Source organism: Melospiza georgiana, chromosome 1 (assembly GCF_028018845.1).
Source record: "Melospiza georgiana isolate bMelGeo1 chromosome 1, bMelGeo1.pri, whole genome shotgun sequence".
Taxonomy (NCBI): Eukaryota; Metazoa; Chordata; class Aves; order Passeriformes; family Passerellidae; genus Melospiza; species Melospiza georgiana.
In genome coordinates this window covers 10,723,013-10,742,585 of record NC_080430.1, presented here as the reverse complement: position 1 = coordinate 10,742,585, position 19,573 = coordinate 10,723,013, and the positions used below count along the sequence as shown (strand labels likewise).

General features: G+C 41.7%; 1 protein-coding gene across 3 annotated transcripts in view; it reads left to right on the top strand.

The window, feature by feature from the left end:
* DIP2C (disco interacting protein 2 homolog C) overlaps positions 1–14,658 on the top strand; it is a 311,260-nt gene extending 296,602 nt beyond the window's left edge. For all 3 annotated transcript variants that reach the window (XM_058021234.1, XM_058021225.1, XM_058021242.1), the window contains 5 exons: positions 1,745–1,802; positions 3,389–3,463; positions 4,388–4,562; positions 6,364–6,487; positions 11,126–14,658. In XM_058021234.1, coding sequence (XP_057877217.1) covers positions 1,745–1,802; positions 3,389–3,463; positions 4,388–4,562; positions 6,364–6,487; positions 11,126–11,378 — 685 coding nt within the window. In that variant the 3' untranslated portion in view covers positions 11,379–14,658. The remainder of the gene's footprint in view (positions 1–1,744; positions 1,803–3,388; positions 3,464–4,387; positions 4,563–6,363; positions 6,488–11,125) is intronic.
* Positions 14,659–19,573: the final 4,915 nt, after the last annotated feature.

Below are 19,573 nucleotides of genomic sequence, written 5' to 3'. Positions count from 1 at the left end.
CACAACAGTGTAAACAAGGGCGGAATAACATCAATGTAACACACAGAGCAGGGAATTAGTGCTTTAGGCTTGGTCTGGGAGTTTTGTGGCAGTTGAACAAGTGTTGAAAAGTGATTCCTGTTACACACCTTGTAAGTCAGGCTGCAGTGCCCAACTGTGCCTGCTCCAAGCAGTGCCCCTTGTAGGGCACTTCACATCCTTTTCCTCTCAACACAACTTGGAAAAAGGTCTGAAATTCCTGAGTGTTTGGGTTGTATCTTCCTGTTAGTGAGAGGAGCTGCTCACACTGATGTGCAATATCTCAGGGCTTAGCCCTGCCCCATTCATCAAGGTTGAGAGACTTCCCAGAACTGCAGATAAAACACTATTCACTGTTCCTGCCTTGACCTCAGCAGTCTCACCTTTTATAGAAGACTCTTGGAGCAAAGAAATAGAGGAAAGAAAAAAAAAAAAAAAAGAGAGAAAGCTCTTTTTTTCCATCTCCTTTCTGCTTAGGGTCTGAACCTGCCAAAGCTTTGTTTTCCAAAGGGACCTCTGGCTGAGGTCTCTCTGTGCCTCAGCCCTCCTTTCCCAAAGTGAGCACTGCCATGCTCTGGCTATAAAAAGACCTCAAAACAGTCAGAAAAAGATCTGTTGTGACTGCTCCTAATAGACTCAGCTTTATGCTCAGCCTAATGGGATCCAGGTCTCCACCCATCTGCTCCTGCCTGTTTTCGTGTCATCTGATGTTTCATCTTTACCTTTTACTTGGTTGGCTTTTAGGAATCTTGTATTGTGGGGTTTTGTCTTTCTGATGCACAGAGCTGGGGGGAGGAAAGAGACAGGAACAGCTCTTGAGACACAAGTCCAGATTTAGCTTGGTTAAGTGGATTATGGATATTGTTCAAAAGCGGGAACTTTAAGGTTTCCATGGTTGTTAGAACTTTTAAGTTACTTAGGATACAGGAATAACTAAATGTTACCAAATTTTCTTTGCCATGTACTGGCTGAGATCATCAGCTGTTTTAGAACTTGGGAGTCTCTTTCATTCTACCCTGCTGAGTACTTTTCTAAGGTTAAATGGGAAATTTCCTTCCAGACCATGACACCACTGAAGGAGAGATGACATTCCAGTTGATTTAGTGGGGAAATAACTTATCTTAAAAAGGAATAGAGCACAAGAAAGTCACACTCTGAGAATGGATCTGATCTCAGCATTAATAACATTTTTCATTAAATTATTTTTTTAAACATTAAAATGTTTATCAACCCCTGTCCATTGAAAATAATTAAAAGATTGCAAATGCAGATTTGGAGCTAAGGCCAGGTTATGAGTTATTTTGATATGATTTTGATTTTAGCTGTCAGCTGCTTGTGGAATGTGGTTGCTCACTCAGCTCACATACTTTTGTGTCTGTGCCCTGGCTTTTATGATGTTCTTGTGGGAAATCAATATTTTAGATCCCTCTTGTGCATGGAATTCCATTTACAAAAGTCTATCAAAAACAAATAGAAGGCACCAACTACATTTGAAGAATTTATTATTTAAGAAAAAGTTCACACACATCTTTTTTTCATTATTTTCCTTCCTTAAATTTTGACTAATTTTACATATTGGGTCTGATTATGTCCCACATAACAGGATATAAGCTTCAACTCTTGCAAAAATAAATTAAACTCTGCAACCATTAACCATTCCTTTCAGAATTAAATATTAATAAAAAGCAAATAAACACAACTGTGAATTATACATATTATTTTACAGAGTTCGTTTAGTCGAAAGAGGATCTCCACATAGTTTGCCTCTCATGGAGTCTGGAAAAGTAAGTACTTAAAGAAGATTTAAGTGTAACTTTCATGGTCATATTTTCAGCAAATATCCATTTCTGTTCATTTTTACATGAATGTAGGACTGTGGAAGGCACTATTAGCTGTGCAGATTGATGTCCTTCCTTTACTGTTGAGGTTACAGCATGATGGCAGTAACTGATGCATTACTGCTCTCTCAGAACCTGTGCCTTGCTCTTTAATGCAGAAATCAATTCCCTCTTTTATGCAAAAAGAAGGTTTTTCATTCCCTGTGTGTCATTCTTGAGGCAGCTGACAAATGGTGCAGGCAGTGCCATGGATGCAGAGCGCACTGTGGTGGGAGCTGGTCTGAGATGGCCAAAGCTGAGCTCACTGGTCACTGCAGAGGGACTGTGCCTGCTGGGGCATCCTCTGGGGACAGGGGCAGGACAGAGGGGCAGCCTCTGGTGCTCTGGGTGCTCATCTGAAGCTTTCTGTGCACGGCTTTGCAGACATTCATGCTCAGAGGATGCTCCATTTTCTGTTCTAGGGCTCAGCATCCACCTCTGTAGTTGCTGAATGTCCATTGCATGAGGACTTTGGCAGATGTGAAAAATGCCAATCAATTGTTTTTAAAATTTTAGAAGTTTAATAGTAATAAAATAGTTATAAAAATAGTAATACAATTAGAGTAATAATAATTTGGACAATTTGAATTAGGACAATATGAGACAACAGAGACAAAGAGTTATGGATGTCCGGGTACCTATTTCTGGGCAGCACGAGCCCAAAAAAGGACACACATTAACAGAGAATTAACCCTTAAAAACAATAACCTGTTGCATATTCATGCACCTCATACATGATGCATAAATTCCAATCAAATACAGATTTTGTCTGGTCATCCTCAGCTTCTTCCTCTGAATCCTGACAGTGCCTTCGAGGCAGGAAGAAGTTTATTTCTCCTGATAATGGAGCAATAAATTCTCTTTCTCTGAAATATACAGGCGCCCTGTGACTGCTATCTCACTGCAAGTCCTTTCTTTAAAAAAAGTATCCTACATAGCATAGTCTCTATTTTAACATTTTTTATAACCTAAAACTATATTTAACACACTACTTAAGAGAATTAATACAGTATAGCTTTCTAACACAACACATATAATGTTCATTTTAATATTTGCAAAAAGCCAATCATAAAATAGGCATTTCTCACAGCAGGTCATTATTCTGGGAGATTGCATGATGCCTCTGGCTTTCTCCTTGTTTTAGGCCGAAGGTTCATTGGGGTTTTTCCTATCCTGCTATGTATTCTCATAGAGACAAGGGCTATTTGGTCAGACTTTTGTTCTGCAGGTGAACATTTCATTTCTGAGGAGGTTATTTGATGGAACAGCAATCACAAAGAGAAGCAGTTTTGTCATATTTCCCAATTATCTCAGAATTTTTCATATCTGTGGACTATTTTATATTTTTTGCACTATAAGTCTACTTTAACTTTTAAAGGTTTGTTAAGGATTTCTTGTAGTTTGTAATGAAGGTTCTTTGGGGACAAAGCATCAGCAAACAATTGCGTAAGGTGGTACCTGCTTTCTTACTGCCTCATGTTTTCTTTCAACAGATCCTGCCAGGAGTACGTATCATTATTGCTAATCCAGAAACAAAGGGACCCTTAGGAGATTCTCATCTTGGTGAGGTGAGTCATGAGAACCTGAACTTTGTATGCTCTGGACTAAATTCCAGAGACAAAGCTATTGTTCTGCATGCTAATGATTTCCTATGATACATCTAATCAAATGCCCAGTTAGGAAAATAGTGAATTCTGCTGATCATTATAAAGTGTGGATTGTGGTATTTGTGTCATTATTAAAATTGTTATCATATTGTTTCTAAATAATAACACCTCAAGTTAAAAAAAAGAAAAAAAATCTGCTTTTCCTAACTGTATTTTATACTTGGTGATCCGCTGATTCTGGTGGAAGCTTACATGAAAAGTAAGTTTACAGCTCGATGGTTTTCTTATGCTGTTCTCCATAATCATTGTGCTTCACTGCACTGAAGTACTCTCATTAGCTGAGCTGAGCAAGACTATATGTTTTTCGAATTTATTTTGTGCTTCTAGAGTGAGAAAATAAATTATGTTATTTTCAAGCAGTTAAAAATCTAGTTAACAAAATGAAGAACATGTTTGATCATAATTAAAACCACAGTCTAATTTGTGAGTTTCTGTAAGAGTTCATTAATTTGAAATTGTAAAAATTACCATGATGCTTCAAGTTTGATGCAATGAATCCTTCTCCATGGGGGAAGGTCCCTGGCCTCACTCACCCTTTAAAATAATTTGTCTGTCTGGTGTTCATGGAGGATGCTGTGCTGGGGTAAATACACTGAACCAGGAGTGAGGAACGTGGCATGGCTCAGAGCTGCCCTGCAACTTCAGAAAAAGTGGATTGGGGTCTCTGTGCTAGAACTGGGTCAGTGATGGGTTCAGAAACTGTGTTAAAAGACATTTTTAGTATTATCTAGTTATGACTAAAAATATTTGCATCAAGAATTTTCAATAATGCTTCATTCTCAAAAGCTACTTTAATTAATACCAGTATAATTGCTTTTAACTTAGATATGGGTTCACAGCACTCACAACGCCAGTGGGTATTTTACCATCTATGGAGATGAATCTTTGCAATCAGATCATTTTAACTCAAGACTCAGCTTTGGAGACACACAGACTATTTGGGCAAGGACTGGTTATCTGGGGTTCCTGAGAAGAACAGAACTCACAGATGCAAATGGAGGTAAGAGGTTTCTCACCATCTAGGTCTACACAAATAATTTGAATTTTTGGGTGACACTGCCTGCCCCTCTGGCCCTGTGGTTCCCAACATGCTCCATCTGTGAAGCCTGTAAAACTGCAAAGAAATCCTTAATTAAAATAATCAGAAAATAAATCAGAGGGCAAGATTTCCCTACTGAAATAGCTGCTTTTACTTTGTTGTACTTCAGGTACTATAAATGCCTTCCACCAGTGACCTTTTGGCACTGTTAATATACCCAGTGCTTCAACTGGAAAACTATGAAATACAGCTGAAATTGCCATCATTTGCTTTGGCAGTCGTGTCCCCAGGAATGCATTTGTGCAGGTGGAAAAAGCCTGGTGGGAGTCTGAGCCCTGTCCCTCCTGTGACCAGCACCTCTGTTATAAAGCTAATCTCAGGATCTGTCCATTCCTCAGATTCTCCTGTTTTACCCCAGAGGGCTGGATCCTGACATGTAACACAAGCAGCAGCCTGCAAGAGAAGCTGTAGGGTGTTTGGGTTTCTGTCAGGGAGGTACAGGACTCCCTTGCTTGTTTTAATGATGTTCCTTGTATCTTGTACACATGTAAGTGAGCCAGTGCTGCCAGGCACAAAGGCTGTGCTGGGGAAAATGTTGGTTTTGGTTTTTTTTTTCTGTGATTTTTGAGGAGCACAGAGCAGAGTGGCTGTGGCTGAGCTGGCCAGGGGAGGCTGTTGGCCAGGTAGGGTTTCCAGCAATGCTGTGAACATCTCCAGGAGTGATCCCATGGTATTAGAACAGCTGCTTCTCAGCCAAGAAAGAATTAATCAAATCTGAATATGTTTTAGCATTCCCTGTGGATTAGGCCTGGTGCTGTGTCCTTATAATGGTGCTTTCTGAAGAGATTTACTTTGGGTTGCACTGGCTTTTTCCATTTCATGATAGCCCAACACTGAAAAAATTCAGGATTCTCTGAGGATATTGCAACTTAATCAGTCAAATAGTTTAGGTACTCTCCTAGCAAAGAGTTGCTCCATTCTCCTGCTTTTAGCTCCTAGTGCAGAAATTTCTGAATCCTTTATTAGGTAGATCTCATATTGTCACTACAACACCACCACACAACTATCCAAATTCATGCAAAAAGAGTCAGTTATCTGCTTCTAAGTCTGTTAGCAAATATTTTTTCATGACTAGCATGTAATTATTTATTTTCAGCCTAGTATCTTTTAAAAAGTGTAATTTCAGCCTCATTTATTTCTTCAGTAGGTAAAAAATATGGGCTACAAAAATGTTATGCTTAAGTTACCTGAATAAGCAATTTACAATCTAGCTAGAGCACATTTTTATTTTATTGATAAACACCTTTGTAATAGATTAAAGGCACTTGTAGTGACCACCTCAAAGCAATTGGAAGAATATCAGCCACACTATCAGGATCAAATCTATTCTTTCTCTTTGAAAAAACAGAAACAAGGAACTTATTTTCTATGCAGAGTGCCTTAAACAAAAAGAATATGTTCTGCATCCACCTGTGAGAAAATCAGGAATTCTGCCACTGTCTTTGGATAAAGATTTCTTCCTTTGTCTTTTTCAAATGGAAATAGTGTTTCTGCCTTCCTTTCTTCTGTTTTTTGCTTTGCATTGCACTTCAGTAATGGAAAATGCTCATTAGTTTAGAAATCACTTCAGGGTTTCAGAAATTCGAGGATAACTTATGTTGTACTTATTTTACTTAGTTCTTAATGGGAACTTTCTATAATTTAAAGTACTGGAGAATAGAATCTTTCTCTTTTATTTTTTATAAAAATCCCTTTCCTGCAGAGCGCCATGATGCACTTTATGTGGTGGGTGCATTGGATGAAGCCATGGAGCTGCGAGGGATGAGGTACCACCCGATCGATATCGAAACCTCTGTCATCAGAGCACACAAGAGCATCACTGAATGGTAAGGGCTATAGAACACCAGGGCCCTCAGAAAAAGCTGAAATATCTATAATGTCTGGGCTTTTTCCTTGGATATTGCAATTGATCCAGGAAATGGCCTGTTGGGATGGTCACAGGATTTATAACCCAGCTGCAAATGTGTCCTTAGGATGAAACTTTTCACAAAAAGATTCAATCAGAAAGGACTGATTTCAGATAAGTTCATTCAGTTTATTTCTTTTTCTTTTCTTCTTTTTTTTAAGAAATAAGCAAGCAAACATTTCAAACAACTGAACACACTAATAAATTTTATTAGTGAACACTCTGTTATTTTTGAATTGGTTATTAATAAATGAAGCAGTGATCAAATCAAGGTCAGATGGAAATTGAAGCAGTAAATCAATGAGTTAATAATAATGTTGTCTTAATCAATGTATCATCCTCAGATGTACACAGCAGGAAATCATTTCTTGAGGCCGACATGAGCACAAATTGCTTTTCATTATTCTTGCATCAGAAGACTTGGTCAGGTTGTTGTCTTGTTTTGCTACAACCACAGCTCAGCTATTCACCTTTCAGCCAAAATCAATCTGTTGCAATAGCCAGAGCAATTTAGTGCATTTTTCTTTTCAGTCCTGGTTGCAGAGGTGTGGCCTGGAGCAGGAAGCTTAATAATGAATGAAGCACAGCAGCTGAACTGGTCTTTAGTAAAAGACTTCGCTTTTTTCTTAAATATCAGTTAAAATGAAAAAATTAGTTGCTTGTCTGACTGTAACTGAGGTTTTGCCTTATTGCCTCCTCCCTTGAGCATCATCACTGCTGGAATGGTTTTGTGCCAGACAGGCATTACACAAGGAACTGGGTTCTGCGCCTTCATATAGAACAGTATGAACATTTATGAATGTCATGAAATTCCCCTTGAAAATGTGTCAGATCAGTACCAGCAGTGGATGGAAAGGTTTCAGAGCAAGCTGTTTAAGGACTGCTCTATTATAAGATGGCCATAGATTGATAAATTGCTGTGCTCAGCAGTATCTGTTTGTCAGAGGGTGGTGTCCCCCCAAATTACAAGCTCACAGGCAGTGAATAAAGCAGCCATATCACACTGCAGAAATTGCAGGGTTTCAGTACCAAAAAATGCTTAAATTATGTTCCTGCTTTCAAGATTGCTGAGAGCACTTTAAGGACCCTTTTTGTTCCACAACCATGGAAATCCTGAGTGAAAAAGTGGCAACTGGAAAAGGGTTGGGGTAAGCTGGAACAACCAGAGAAAAACACCATTGATAATTCTCAGTACCTTAACTCTTCCCAGTAGTTGGGTAATTGTGTACAAGGCACAGGAGTGAGAATTCAGAAAAAAACACTGTAATGTTGCTTCCTTTTGCCCAAAGGCCAATATTTAAGGCCAGTATTTCAGGCTTGTTTTTATCTCAAAATAGAGATTGTTAATGAATTAGATGTGTCTCAGATGTGATCCCTGCAGAAAAGGGACACACAGTTGTTCTGAGTGACAGCATTTGGTTTCCTCACAGTTCCCAGCCTTTTCCTAACCAATGTTCTGCCAAATAATCATCATGGAATTTTTATTCACAGTCCTTGTCCTGACTGTCCTTGACTTCTCACTCGTAATTTTTTCAGCTTTTCTTAGAGACCCTTCTTTTGTCTTTGTGAAACAACTCTTGACAAAATAATGGCCAGCTAACTCATTTTATTTTTATTATTATTTATAATTTGTATATCCCTTTCTGTGGACAGGGGCATGAGCCTCTTTTCTTGTTTCAGTTACAATGCCCCAGTAAGGATTTAACTGATCAATTGCTGCTGCACACAGAAGGTGCTGGGTGTGTCCAGCTGATAGATTGGAAAACACCCTCAGAGAAATGCAGCTCATGCTGTAACACTGGGCACCACTGAGGGACTCAGGATGTGCTGACTGACATGTGATCCTGCTGGGCAGCTTCTGTCATTGAGGATCACATCTGAAAGGTCATTTAAAATATTTCTTGTCTTTTAAGATACTTTAGCACAAAATCCACAACCTCTGACTCTGGATCTCCTGTGTCTTAAGACATAACAAGTGAAAGAGTGGCACAGTCTCGTTTTGTTGTGATGTAAACACACACTGTGCATTTTGAAAGTGTTTCTAATACCACAAAACGTGGTATGTGCTTTAATGTATGTGCTTTAATTAAAGCACATGGTTGACTCATTTAAATGTCAGAGTCTCAAAAGAGGAACAGAACAGAGCTTCCTGGAATTTGCTTAGAAGTGGTTTGTATACACAAAGCTACACAAGGTATTTGGAGAAGAAAACAATTAGGAGCTTCTTTCCCTGGAGGTGTTTTGACAACTTCCTTGTTTTTCCTGTGGCATTTGGTGATGTGGAAGCAGCAGGAGGGGCCATTCCCAGCTCAGTGCTTTGACTGTTTTGCATCTATTGGGTGTGACTTGATTATTGTGACTCAATTATTTCTTAAGGAAAGGTCAGCCTTCCTGGTCCCTAGCTTTTTGTTTTGAGTTTTTTATTCATCAGGGCTAGAAAGTTGATGTATGCATAAGAGAGACACAGTGGCTAATGTAAATTCATCTCAACCAGTAAGAACATAAAGAGCAATATTTCCTTTTACTTCCAGTGATCACCACTGAGTTAGAACCATGACATATGAAATGAGATTTAAATTAAATTGAAGCCTCTTGGGAGTGTCACTTATTTTAGGACTGAAGAGAAGCTTCATGAAAGTTTTGGGAATCAGTTTCCTGAATTCAGACAAACTAATTTATTCTAAACCATGTTTGAGGGACCTGCTCCTGAATCTTGCTATTAATTGCTTTCCCAAGTAACAGGCTTGCAATAGTTTCCAGGCATGGTTTTAAATGCTAACTCACACTTCAATGAAACCTCTCCAGGTTTTTTGTTAAAATATATATAATACTAATTTAGATGTTTGTACAGCAATCAATAAAAATTCCGGGACCTCTCTGGAGATGGTCACCTGTGCAGATTGATACTTCATTTTGTTAAAATTCAGTATCAATCAAAACTTACTAGAATGTCTGTGAAAACATAATTACAAATGAAAATTCATTTCACAGCAGTACTAAGTTAAAAGGGGCCTTCTCATCCTTGCTTTGGCTGCTCATTAGTTTTCCAGATCAATAAGCACGTAAGAATTCAATCAAATAGTATTTTGGCAGGATCTGAATTTTTTTTTATAAGAGTTAAGTACTTTTCTCCTAAAATCCATTCTGTCAAGCATCAACACAGAGCACATTTTCATAGATAATTTTTGGGTAAGTAAGATATGTTTCCACAGTACATGGATTTTCAGAGCTGTCTTAGGAGGCTAAAACAGTGCACTTCTGTCTCAATCAAGCATTGACCTTAGGATAAGAAGCTCTTTTTGAAGATGGCTTATGTACATAATATATTCTGACTTTCAGATGCTTATGCTCAAGACAGTTCTGGGGAGTTATCCCTGATTTTATGAGGTAGAGGGCTTGATGTATGGCTTACATGTGTAGAATAATAAATATTATTATTTATTCTGTGGAGTAAGCTAGAGGAATAAGTGTCTTAAACACCTGCAAGGAAGAATGAGATTGCTCTTTGTGGCTCAGCTGTGCTGACCTCCCATGAGATGCAAGAGTCTTTGGAGACTCTGGAGATGCGAGGAGGAGAAGGATGGATGAAGGGAAGCTGTAAAACTCTGGGTGGAAGCATACACCAGACTTTGACCTCCCAGCCTCCATATTTGGAAGAATAGATGCATTATCCCTAGCCAGAAATGGTCCCAGGTAGCAGAACCCAAAATTTATTTGCTTTGGCTCAAGGGCTTAACCAAAACTCTGGGATCTTTCAAAATTCTTTTAGCAAAGAGGAGATACTGGGGATAATGGTGTTCCCTTGACGGTCTCAACTGTTAATCAGGAATGTTAAAACTCCTGTCCCCTTAGACCCAACAGAAATAAAACAGCCAAAATAAAACAGATGGAGACACAGCCTTATTTCTGTGGAAACCAATTGGTCCAGAAGAATTGCAGCTTTTTTGTGCTGGGCTCTGACCTGCCTGGGCAGCAGCCAGCCCAGTCCCGAAGGCGCGTGGCCGTGTTTGCTAAGCAGAGATGGGGAGGATGCTCCATCCCTGGGCACCCCTGTGAGCCTGCACTGTGCCATGTGCCTTCCTAGGGCTCCACACCCTTCCTGGCAGGAGCTATCCCACTGAACTTTCAGCTCAGACCATGCTCCTGCTGTTCTTCTTGCTGCCTCCTCTGTTAAACTCCTAGGTTTTTTTGGGCTGCTCTTCAAAATGCCCCAGAGGAGGCTCCTCCACACACACATCACTCCATGACCACAGCAGAGCTGTGGCACTTCCCTGGCTTCAGAGGGAACCATGTGCTGTCCTGCTGCCTCCTTCCATGACTGGCAAGTTTCTCTGAAGTTCAGCCTATTCTTAAAATGTCAACAGTATTAAAGAGAGAGCTCATGGGGCTGTTCTGCCCCATCTGCAGTGTGTTCTCTCTTGCTGTGTGTAATTTCTCCTGAGCACACGGAAGGAGCCTCGGGAGCTCCAACAAACGGTAACCAAGGTGCAAGAAAAGGGATAAAAAATGAAATGGATGAAAAAACCCATTACTAATATTATTTTTTCTTTTGTTGCAGTGCGGTGTTTACCTGGACAAATCTGTTGGTCGTTGTAGTTGAGCTGGATGGATCTGAGCAAGAAGCTCTGGACCTTGTTCCTTTGGTCACCAACGTGGTCCTGGAGGAACACTATCTGATTGTAGGGGTGGTGGTGGTTGTGGACATTGGTGTAATTCCTATCAACTCCCGTGGAGAGAAACAACGTATGCACCTACGAGATGGATTTTTGGCAGACCAGCTAGATCCCATCTATGTGGCCTACAACATGTAGTCTTGTACCTTAAAGCTTCCATAGACTTTACTATAGATGTATAAAATTTTTTTGTGTCCACTAAAAAAGTGTGCAGATAAGATACTGACACTCATCAGAATGGAACTGTTTCTATTACGACTTTTCAAAGCAGTCACGATTGGCAGGAAATATAATGTGAAATGTTTTCTTTTACCACTAAATTTTAGAAAAGAAGGACTATGGGTAAGGCCCTTCAGTGTGTTGGAAAAGCCCATTTTAAACTTTTTTTTTTTTGCTTATTGGACAATACTGCTTTTTGAGTAAATGTGGCTTTGTATTTTACATTAAGTAAGCTGAAGTAGATTTTTTTTTTATTCTGCCCTCCAAATGGATTCTTTTAAAACAATTTGCATACTAATACAAATAGTTGTTTCCTTCATTTGTTTTAATATGTCATAAAAGGCTGATGAATACAGATCCATTACTAACTTAAGCCATTTTAGATCCCACATCTTAGGAAAATACGTAGTGGTACGAGGAGAAAACCCAAAGTAGCACCTTTCAATTAGAAATCTTGCAGCTTTCTGTCAGAGATGCTGAAAGCCCAAAGGCCAAAGAGCCTTTGCTGTTCGCGTTAGAATGGAAGAAATTTATAAATAAGGTGTATTTCGGCAATGAGCTTGCAAATATCTTTGTACTAAACTAAAAAGATAAAATAAGTTAACTACTTCTTCTGTAATTATGTACAAAACGTTTAATTTATTTTGATCTCTTTAGAAGTATAAAAGAGAAGAAACATTCAAGAATATTAAACTCTTGAAATGTTTGCTAATATAAAAAACAAAGTGTTGTATTATCTTGAGTGGATAGTATCACATCAAATATATATATATGAAATATAAATTCACTAATGACAAAAGATTTTAAAGTTTAAAATGCAGTACTTGTCACTTGCATGGTGTCTCCCACTGTAGATAATCAAATGTTACTCACAAATTTTTTGGAAAAAGAAAAAAAAGCAATCCTGGATTGCTAAGTATCCCTGTCAAAAAGAATCCTCTAGATACCAGCAAGTGGAATTATTGCTGCCTTTAAGGCAGTGAATGAATTTAAGACTAAAAATGCACTACAATAATTTTCTTTTCTTTGCCATGGAGGCAACAATAAATATTCGTGCTGGCATGTGCATACACTTGTTAGACTTAGAAAAGGCAGGTTGAGGAATAGCACTGTTGTCTAGCTGCAGAACTTTGTTGCACAATTTTTTTCATTGTTTTAGTTGGTGTTTTTACTGCTATAAGGAAAAATTTTGGGGTTTTTTTGCACAGAGTTATCAATTTGCCTCTCAGCTAGGACACGTAGCTCGGTGGCCAACGCTTCCAGTTTACATTTACAGGAAACGATTGTTCCGGTGGTCTTTAATTTATTCCTTAACGGAGAGGAGCCAACAGTCACTACCACCCTTGGCACGGGTCGTGCATCTGCTAACTGGTCCCTAAAGCACTAAACCATCAGAGGAATGGTTTAATGTCTAGTCCCTAAAGCATTACACCATCAGAGGAACCCATCTGCCTGGCTAAGGAGCCGAGGAGTCCCGTGGTCTCCAGCCTGAGGCCGTCACGGGAGAAGAGTAGGAGAACATGCATCACAGCTGCCTTCATTTTACTACCTTTGGAGAAAAGAGGGGTTTGATTCCCCAGTTCTGTTGTCTTCCCTGCCCCCCACGCCCCCTTTTTTAAACCCTTCCCCTTCCTTCATGTGGTTGTAACTGAATTGACCTGTTTGTGATCGAGAGTGGGATTTACCAGCTGCAGTCCAAGAATGCTTTTCTTATTTGTCCCAAATGACGTTCATGTGCTGGCTCTCATTACCGGATATGCATGACTAAGATTGTTGCAGGGCAAATGTTATCATGTTTATATCACGTTTAAGGGAGTCTCGATGCTGGGTGTTAAAAATCTTTTTAAAAGGTAGGGACGTTTTAGTCTGCATGTACAGTACAGAGCATCTCGCCACGTCAGACGCGTTTTCTTTCAGGCCATCTTTTCCGCCCTCACTGTCCTGTGAATAGCCCTCTTCCTGCTCTGCAGACCAATCCCATACTTTGTCAAATTCATTTTCTGCTCCCTGAAAAGAATAAAATCTGTTTTTAATGGCAAGTTGTTGTAAGGTTTCAGACAAGATGTTGATTGATTACAAACATAATTGCAGTGTGTGAACTAACTTGTGAAGTCCTGCTATCGCTGATCTCAGTACTGCAAAACAAATCTCGCTGTCGTTCAAAGCATCACTTTAACCTTCACGAAGTCAACTTTGCATTTGTAGAGAATAAAAGAACTGCAATGCAGTTGTGAAACGCAGTTAATAACAGCTCTCTTCTGCAACCTGTCATCTGTGGTTGTTAAATCCTGAGTTAAGAGAAATGATAAACTGAGTTTCTGGTTTTGTTGTGCAAGCAAAAGGAAGGAAACATTTAAGCACCATCAGACTGAGCAATAAAGAAGGATTGTTCTGTATTAGAAACTGTACTGTAGATAAACCATTCATGAGAATGTATAAAATGTTTGTCTTGTGACCTTGTGCTTTTGGAGTCAGACAAAACCATGTAATCAACTCGATGCACATGCACAAAAAGAGAGGGTACACAATGAACATTTAAACACAAAACTAATCAAACAGGAGCAGATTCCTCATGGTGCTTGTTTATTATATATATTTAATCCTGCTTGACACTTTACCCAAGGGAAGACTGTCCCTTTTATCAGTTGAATGTTAGCAGCGTTATTTCATAGAGTGTGGTGACTGGTTAGAGAAATTCATGTAACTCAGCCAATCACAGATTCAAACAAAAATTTTTATGTGCAAAGGACAGCAACCTTCTTGTATGTTAAACCACCAGTACGCTTTGTACATCTGTGATAACGCCTGTTTTATATTCAAATGAACAAATAAAAGCTTTTATTTTTGTTGCTCTGAAAATATCAGTTTCTTAATTAGTCATCTAAAGTGGAGCTTCCGAGAGCTGTGGATGCTCGGTGGAGGAACATGGAGAGCTATACTGTAATTTTATTTTGTTTACCTCTCTTGTTGCATAATTTATTAGTACAAATCATTATACTTTTAACAATGTTTAAATACTGGTGTGGGCATTTATTGCTGAAAGACTTTCATATGGCAACAAATGTTTTTTGTGAAATGTTTTTTTAATTCTTTTTAATATATTCAAATATACTGTTCACATTTTTGCTGAAAGTGTAAAGATTATTGTAAGCTTGGTAACATTTTGTGAGAAGCAATAACAAGCATTAGTACTGTAAAACTCCTCAAATTTGTCACTTATCACTTCTGTTGCAAGGTCCTGCCACTGACATGCTGCCAGTCAGTCACCCAAGGAAGTTCCTGACCCAGGTTTTACAGCTCTGATGGAGCTTTCTGCCAGTGGAAGTTTATGGGTTACAGCTTGGTCACTCACACACATGGGGCTGGAGCCTCCCTGTGGTTCAGCAGCCTCGGGCAATGGAAATGTGATCCTGGAAATGTGATCTGCCCCTTTCCATTGGCTCTTTCCAGAAAGACCTTATTTCAGAGCTGGCTCTGAGCACCAGCATTCCCAGAGAAGAGGTTTGGCCACAGCTCTCATTTTCCAAATGTGATTTCGAAGGGTGAAATTCTCAGTCCTCGTGTCTCTGGAGTCCTGTCTGGGAAATTCAGGGTGTAAAATCCCATCTCTGGTGGCTCAGATTTCAGGTTGCTTATCACAAGAGGTAGGTGCAGTTTTGTGGACCCACAATTACCCTGAGCAGAGAGGGAGATCCAAAAATTGTGGGAAGGAGAATCAAGTTAGAGATGGCAGAAGGAAGAGGATGGCAGAACGGTTCCTGATTCAATTTTACAAACTGTTTCATTAAAGCAAAAAGGGAATTGATTTTTATGTTAATGTAATTAAGGTTTTTTAAAGGTTAAATACTTCAATTCCACATTTTAAAAATTATTTTGGCAAAAGGTGGCTATAACACTGCAAGGTGGTGGGAAATCTCAACAAAAAAAAATTGTAGGGTTAGAAGAATCATGCATGATAGAAACAGCATAATTTCTTCATTATCACATTGATACTAAGAATGTAAGAATTGGAAAAAAGTCTGATTAAAGACCATGCAGCTTTCCTTTTCTGGTTTCAACACAAAGATTTGCTTTATGCAAGGGAGGGAGGGGCATTCACAGAGATCAACCACAAATTCTCAGGAGTCGCCTTGTGGGCAAAGCTGAGTTTGGAGGAGTTTTGATCTCTGTCCAGCAGAGCCTCTCTCAGTCCCTGCTGGGCCACTGAACCCCCTGCACCCCTGGGGAGGCAAATCCAGCTGTGGCTCCTGCCTGGGCACCTCCTGGTTTGAGGGGGCTGGGCTGGATGGGCACTGGGGAGAGCTGCAGCCTCAAGAGTCATCCCGAGGGGGATGGACCCCTCTGGCCCCAGGGTAAGAGCCAACTCCAGTTCTGAATTTTTTGTTTCTTTTGTTTCTTTTGTTTTTTTTTTTGCTTTAAAACTGAGATTTGAAGAGGAAAAAGAAAGAAAAGCAACCACATTCTACACTGTGAAAGTAGAAATTAACCATTTTTGAGGGGATAAAATATAAAATAATATATTGTCAAGTTTTTTCTTAAAGATAAATGTATGTTATTTTTTTACATCTGGAGTTCTCCATTTGGCAGCCCACCTTCCCAAAAGCTCTCACTCACCATGATTTCGGGTTCTCCTTTTCATGTTTTTTTTTTTTTTCTGTTCTCTTTTGAGGGGTTCTGTTTTGTACCTTAAAGCTGGTACAAAAACCCTCTCAAGGTTTGCCTTGTTTGTGCTGCACCTGGCTGAGATCAGCATCTCTGACACTGCTGCTCCCCTTTCCTGCACAGCACACCAGGATGAGCCATCCCTGCCCCTTCTGGCACCATCCTGGCATCTCAGATGCACCCAGGTTCACTGAGCAGCTCCTGCTGCATCATGCCAGTCACAGCCAGTGCTCCTCTCTTCTTTCTGGTCTGCACAAACAAGATTTCTCCACAGGCACTGTGGTTTTCTCTGTGATCCACATGGGGGAAAAAAAAAGTCTCTTTCCCAGGGATCCCACAACACATATAATAACATTTTTTTTTAATTACTGCAAAATATTTTACGGCAATGAGCAGTTAATGGTGGATCCTAAAGCACAAAGCTGATCTCGTTTTAATTTTGTGCTTTGGCATGTGGAGAGTGGCTGGAGGAGGGGACAAAGCTGATGGAATTCCACTGGGAGTGGCCTCCAAATGTGACTGGCAGCACATGGGAGAGGTTTGGAGATGCCAGGAAAGGCACCAAGAGCTGCACTGAGCTATTAGGATAAGGACACCAGTGGGGGTAGCCATAAATTTAGGCAGTTTTAGGAACAGTGTTTGGTGTAGAAGGTGAGGCCAGAAAAAGAAGATTAGCATATGGAAGTAAAGAACAAGCAGCTGAGACTATCTAACCCTGTGGCTTCAGGCACTGAACTTTAGGGGCCTGCATTTTAATTTTCTCACCTGGGGGAGTGCATTTCAATCAGGAAGCTGCAGGTGCTGGGACAAACCTCACTGCTCTTAGCCCAGGGTCTGACTGCAGGCTGGGATGAGCCACCCCTGCTGAATTCAGCCAGGGGCTCTGCAGGAACACCCAGGAGAGGAAATGTATGGAGATAGGAGGACAGACATGTGCAAGGCATGGACAGAGTTCATCCCAACCCCAGTGGTTTGGGAAACTAAAAACAACCAGGTCTGTGTCAGGTAAGTGTCAGGACTAAAGAACAGAAACCCTGGGAGAAGACAAGACCAGGAATAGCAGATGCAGGCAAGAAGAAAATAACATTTCCATGAAGCCAGGCCAGCAGGTGAGTATGGCATGGGCAGTATTCACAGAACAGCAGGAGAATTTGAGCCACCAACTGCCCAAAGGAAATAAGTGGCTGAGGAGAGACAGAGGAATTAAACTTTCCATTGCAGACACACGTGCTCATTAGCATTTCTAGGATGCCTCTCTTTAACATTTGGGTTTGGACACTTTCCTGAAATCCACAGGAGGATTTTTTTTGGATTCACTCCTAACCACGAGTGAGCTGGGGTGGGGCTGCACCCTCGTGTGGCTCTGCAGGGTCCCTGCATGGCTCAGTCCTGGCTGCAGGGGCAGGGATGGACTTGCACAGCCTGAAAATGCCTCTGGTGCCAGGGCAGACATTGGGCATCCACCATGGAAACCCACAGCCTCTCCTGCCACTCCAGGGTGTAGGGCCACAAAAACTGAATGGGAATGTTTAGCTCTTCTCCCACAGCTCTTTGGTTAGCAAAGAGAAAGAAGAAGTGTGGTCTCAGCTATAATTATGTTTTTCCTTCCATGGAGGTGTTTTTTCGTCTTGGAGCAAAGCCTTTTTACAGTACAAGAGGCTTTTAACTACTGTTTTAAGCCATAATGAAATAACTGTTGAAGATCACTCAGTTTTGAAAATTTTCTAACAAAATTTAATAACACCATGTTTTCTTCAATGAAAACTTCCATTAAAAACTCCTGCTTCAGTGGAGCACCTAGCAGGGCCATGGCCTTGCTGCCAAACTGGTGTAAGTGCATCTTTTATCATGCATGCTCCTGCAGGAGCCACATGTGCTGTCTTTGCCCTTCACTCACAACTGCCAGCACCATTTGTTTCTCCAGCATGATAAAGGCAGTGCATCTGCAGGACAGACACAAACTCAGGATGCAGCCTGTCCCTTTGGGATGTGGCAAAGTCCCATTTTGATTTGGAAATGCTGAGCCACAGGAAGGATAATGATTAGGTCTGTAACGGGACAGGCAACTCCAGACACTGCTTTTCTTCACCAAATGGTGAAGCAGCAGAAGTCGGGAGAGGTGGAAACACTCCCTCTGCCCAGAGAGGTCTGGAGCAGGGTCACAACTAGGAGAAAGGAATTCCAACTCTGAACAAGCTGTTAAGAGAAGCCCCTAAATAGGTTCTGTCTCTGCAGGTGATTCTGTACAGAGATTCTGTGCTTCCATCAGCCTTGGGCTGAAGGGAAAGGCTCTGGGAGTGGGAGCAGTGCCAGAGGCTGAGGCAGAGGCTGAGGCTGCCAGTCTGGGCTGTGCCAGGCTAAGGAGGAGCTTGGGAGCCCTCTGGCCTTTAGGCCTGAGCTCCTGCTGCCCTCTGCTTGAAGGGCCCTCCCTGTGACAATTGGCCATGGCTTTCCAAGGGAGGCTCCTGCACCAGGAGAAGCCTGAGGTGGCTCAGAGCTCCTGAGCTCAGCGTCTGTGGCATTTCAGGACAGATCCAGTCCCTGCAGCAGTCCCTGCTGTGTGAGCTGCCTCCTGCTCCCCTTCCTGGCCCCAAAATCCCAATGCCACCCCCTGACTGGAGGGACAGAAACTTCAGGGCCTGGGGGCTTTCCTTGCCAGGGCAGCATTGCCCCCACCCAGATTTGTCAGGGAGAGGCAGCAGAAACACCGCTGGGAAGGGCAGGGCCGTGCTGGGGAGGGCAGGAGCAGCTCTGGGAAGGGCAGGGCCGTGCTGGGGAGGGCAGGAGCGGCTCTGGGAAGGGCAGGGCCGTGCTGGGAAGGGCAGGAGCAGCTCTGGGAAGGGCAGGGCCGTGCTGGGAAGGGCAGGGCAGTACTGGGGAGGGCAGGAGCGGCTCTGGGAAGGGCAGGGCAGTGCTGGGCTCCTCTCAGCATCCAGCCCCCCCTCCCAGCCTGCCATAGCAGCTCCTGCTGTGGCACTGGGGAGCCCAGGGTTAAAACGCTGCTGGCTCCAGTGTCAGTGGGAAAACAGAATTGCATGGCTGAGCTGCACATCCTGCATTTCTTTGGGGCAAAATGAAAAGGCTTTGCAGCCCTTGTGGTCTTCACAGACTTGTGAAAAGCCAGGAAAAGGCTCTGTCACTCAGGCAAGTGTTGTGGCAGCCAAAGCAATTCTCTGTCCAGCACATCAGGCACGCATGGCAGAGTTCCTGGCCCTGCTTCTCCTTTGGGAATGAGCCAGGGCTGCTGCTCCTTGGAGGGGCTGAGCTGCAGGGCCAGCAGCAGGGCATGTCCCTGCCTGTGCCCTGGGGTTTGGGGCCTCATTCTGCTCCCTGCCCAGCCACAGCAGAGCCAGCTCCTACACCTCCCAAGCAGGACAGTGACAAAGCCCTCTTTCCTGGTGACAAGGACCTCAGGAGCTGCTGTGTGCAAGGCACTGAGTTCCTTTTTAATG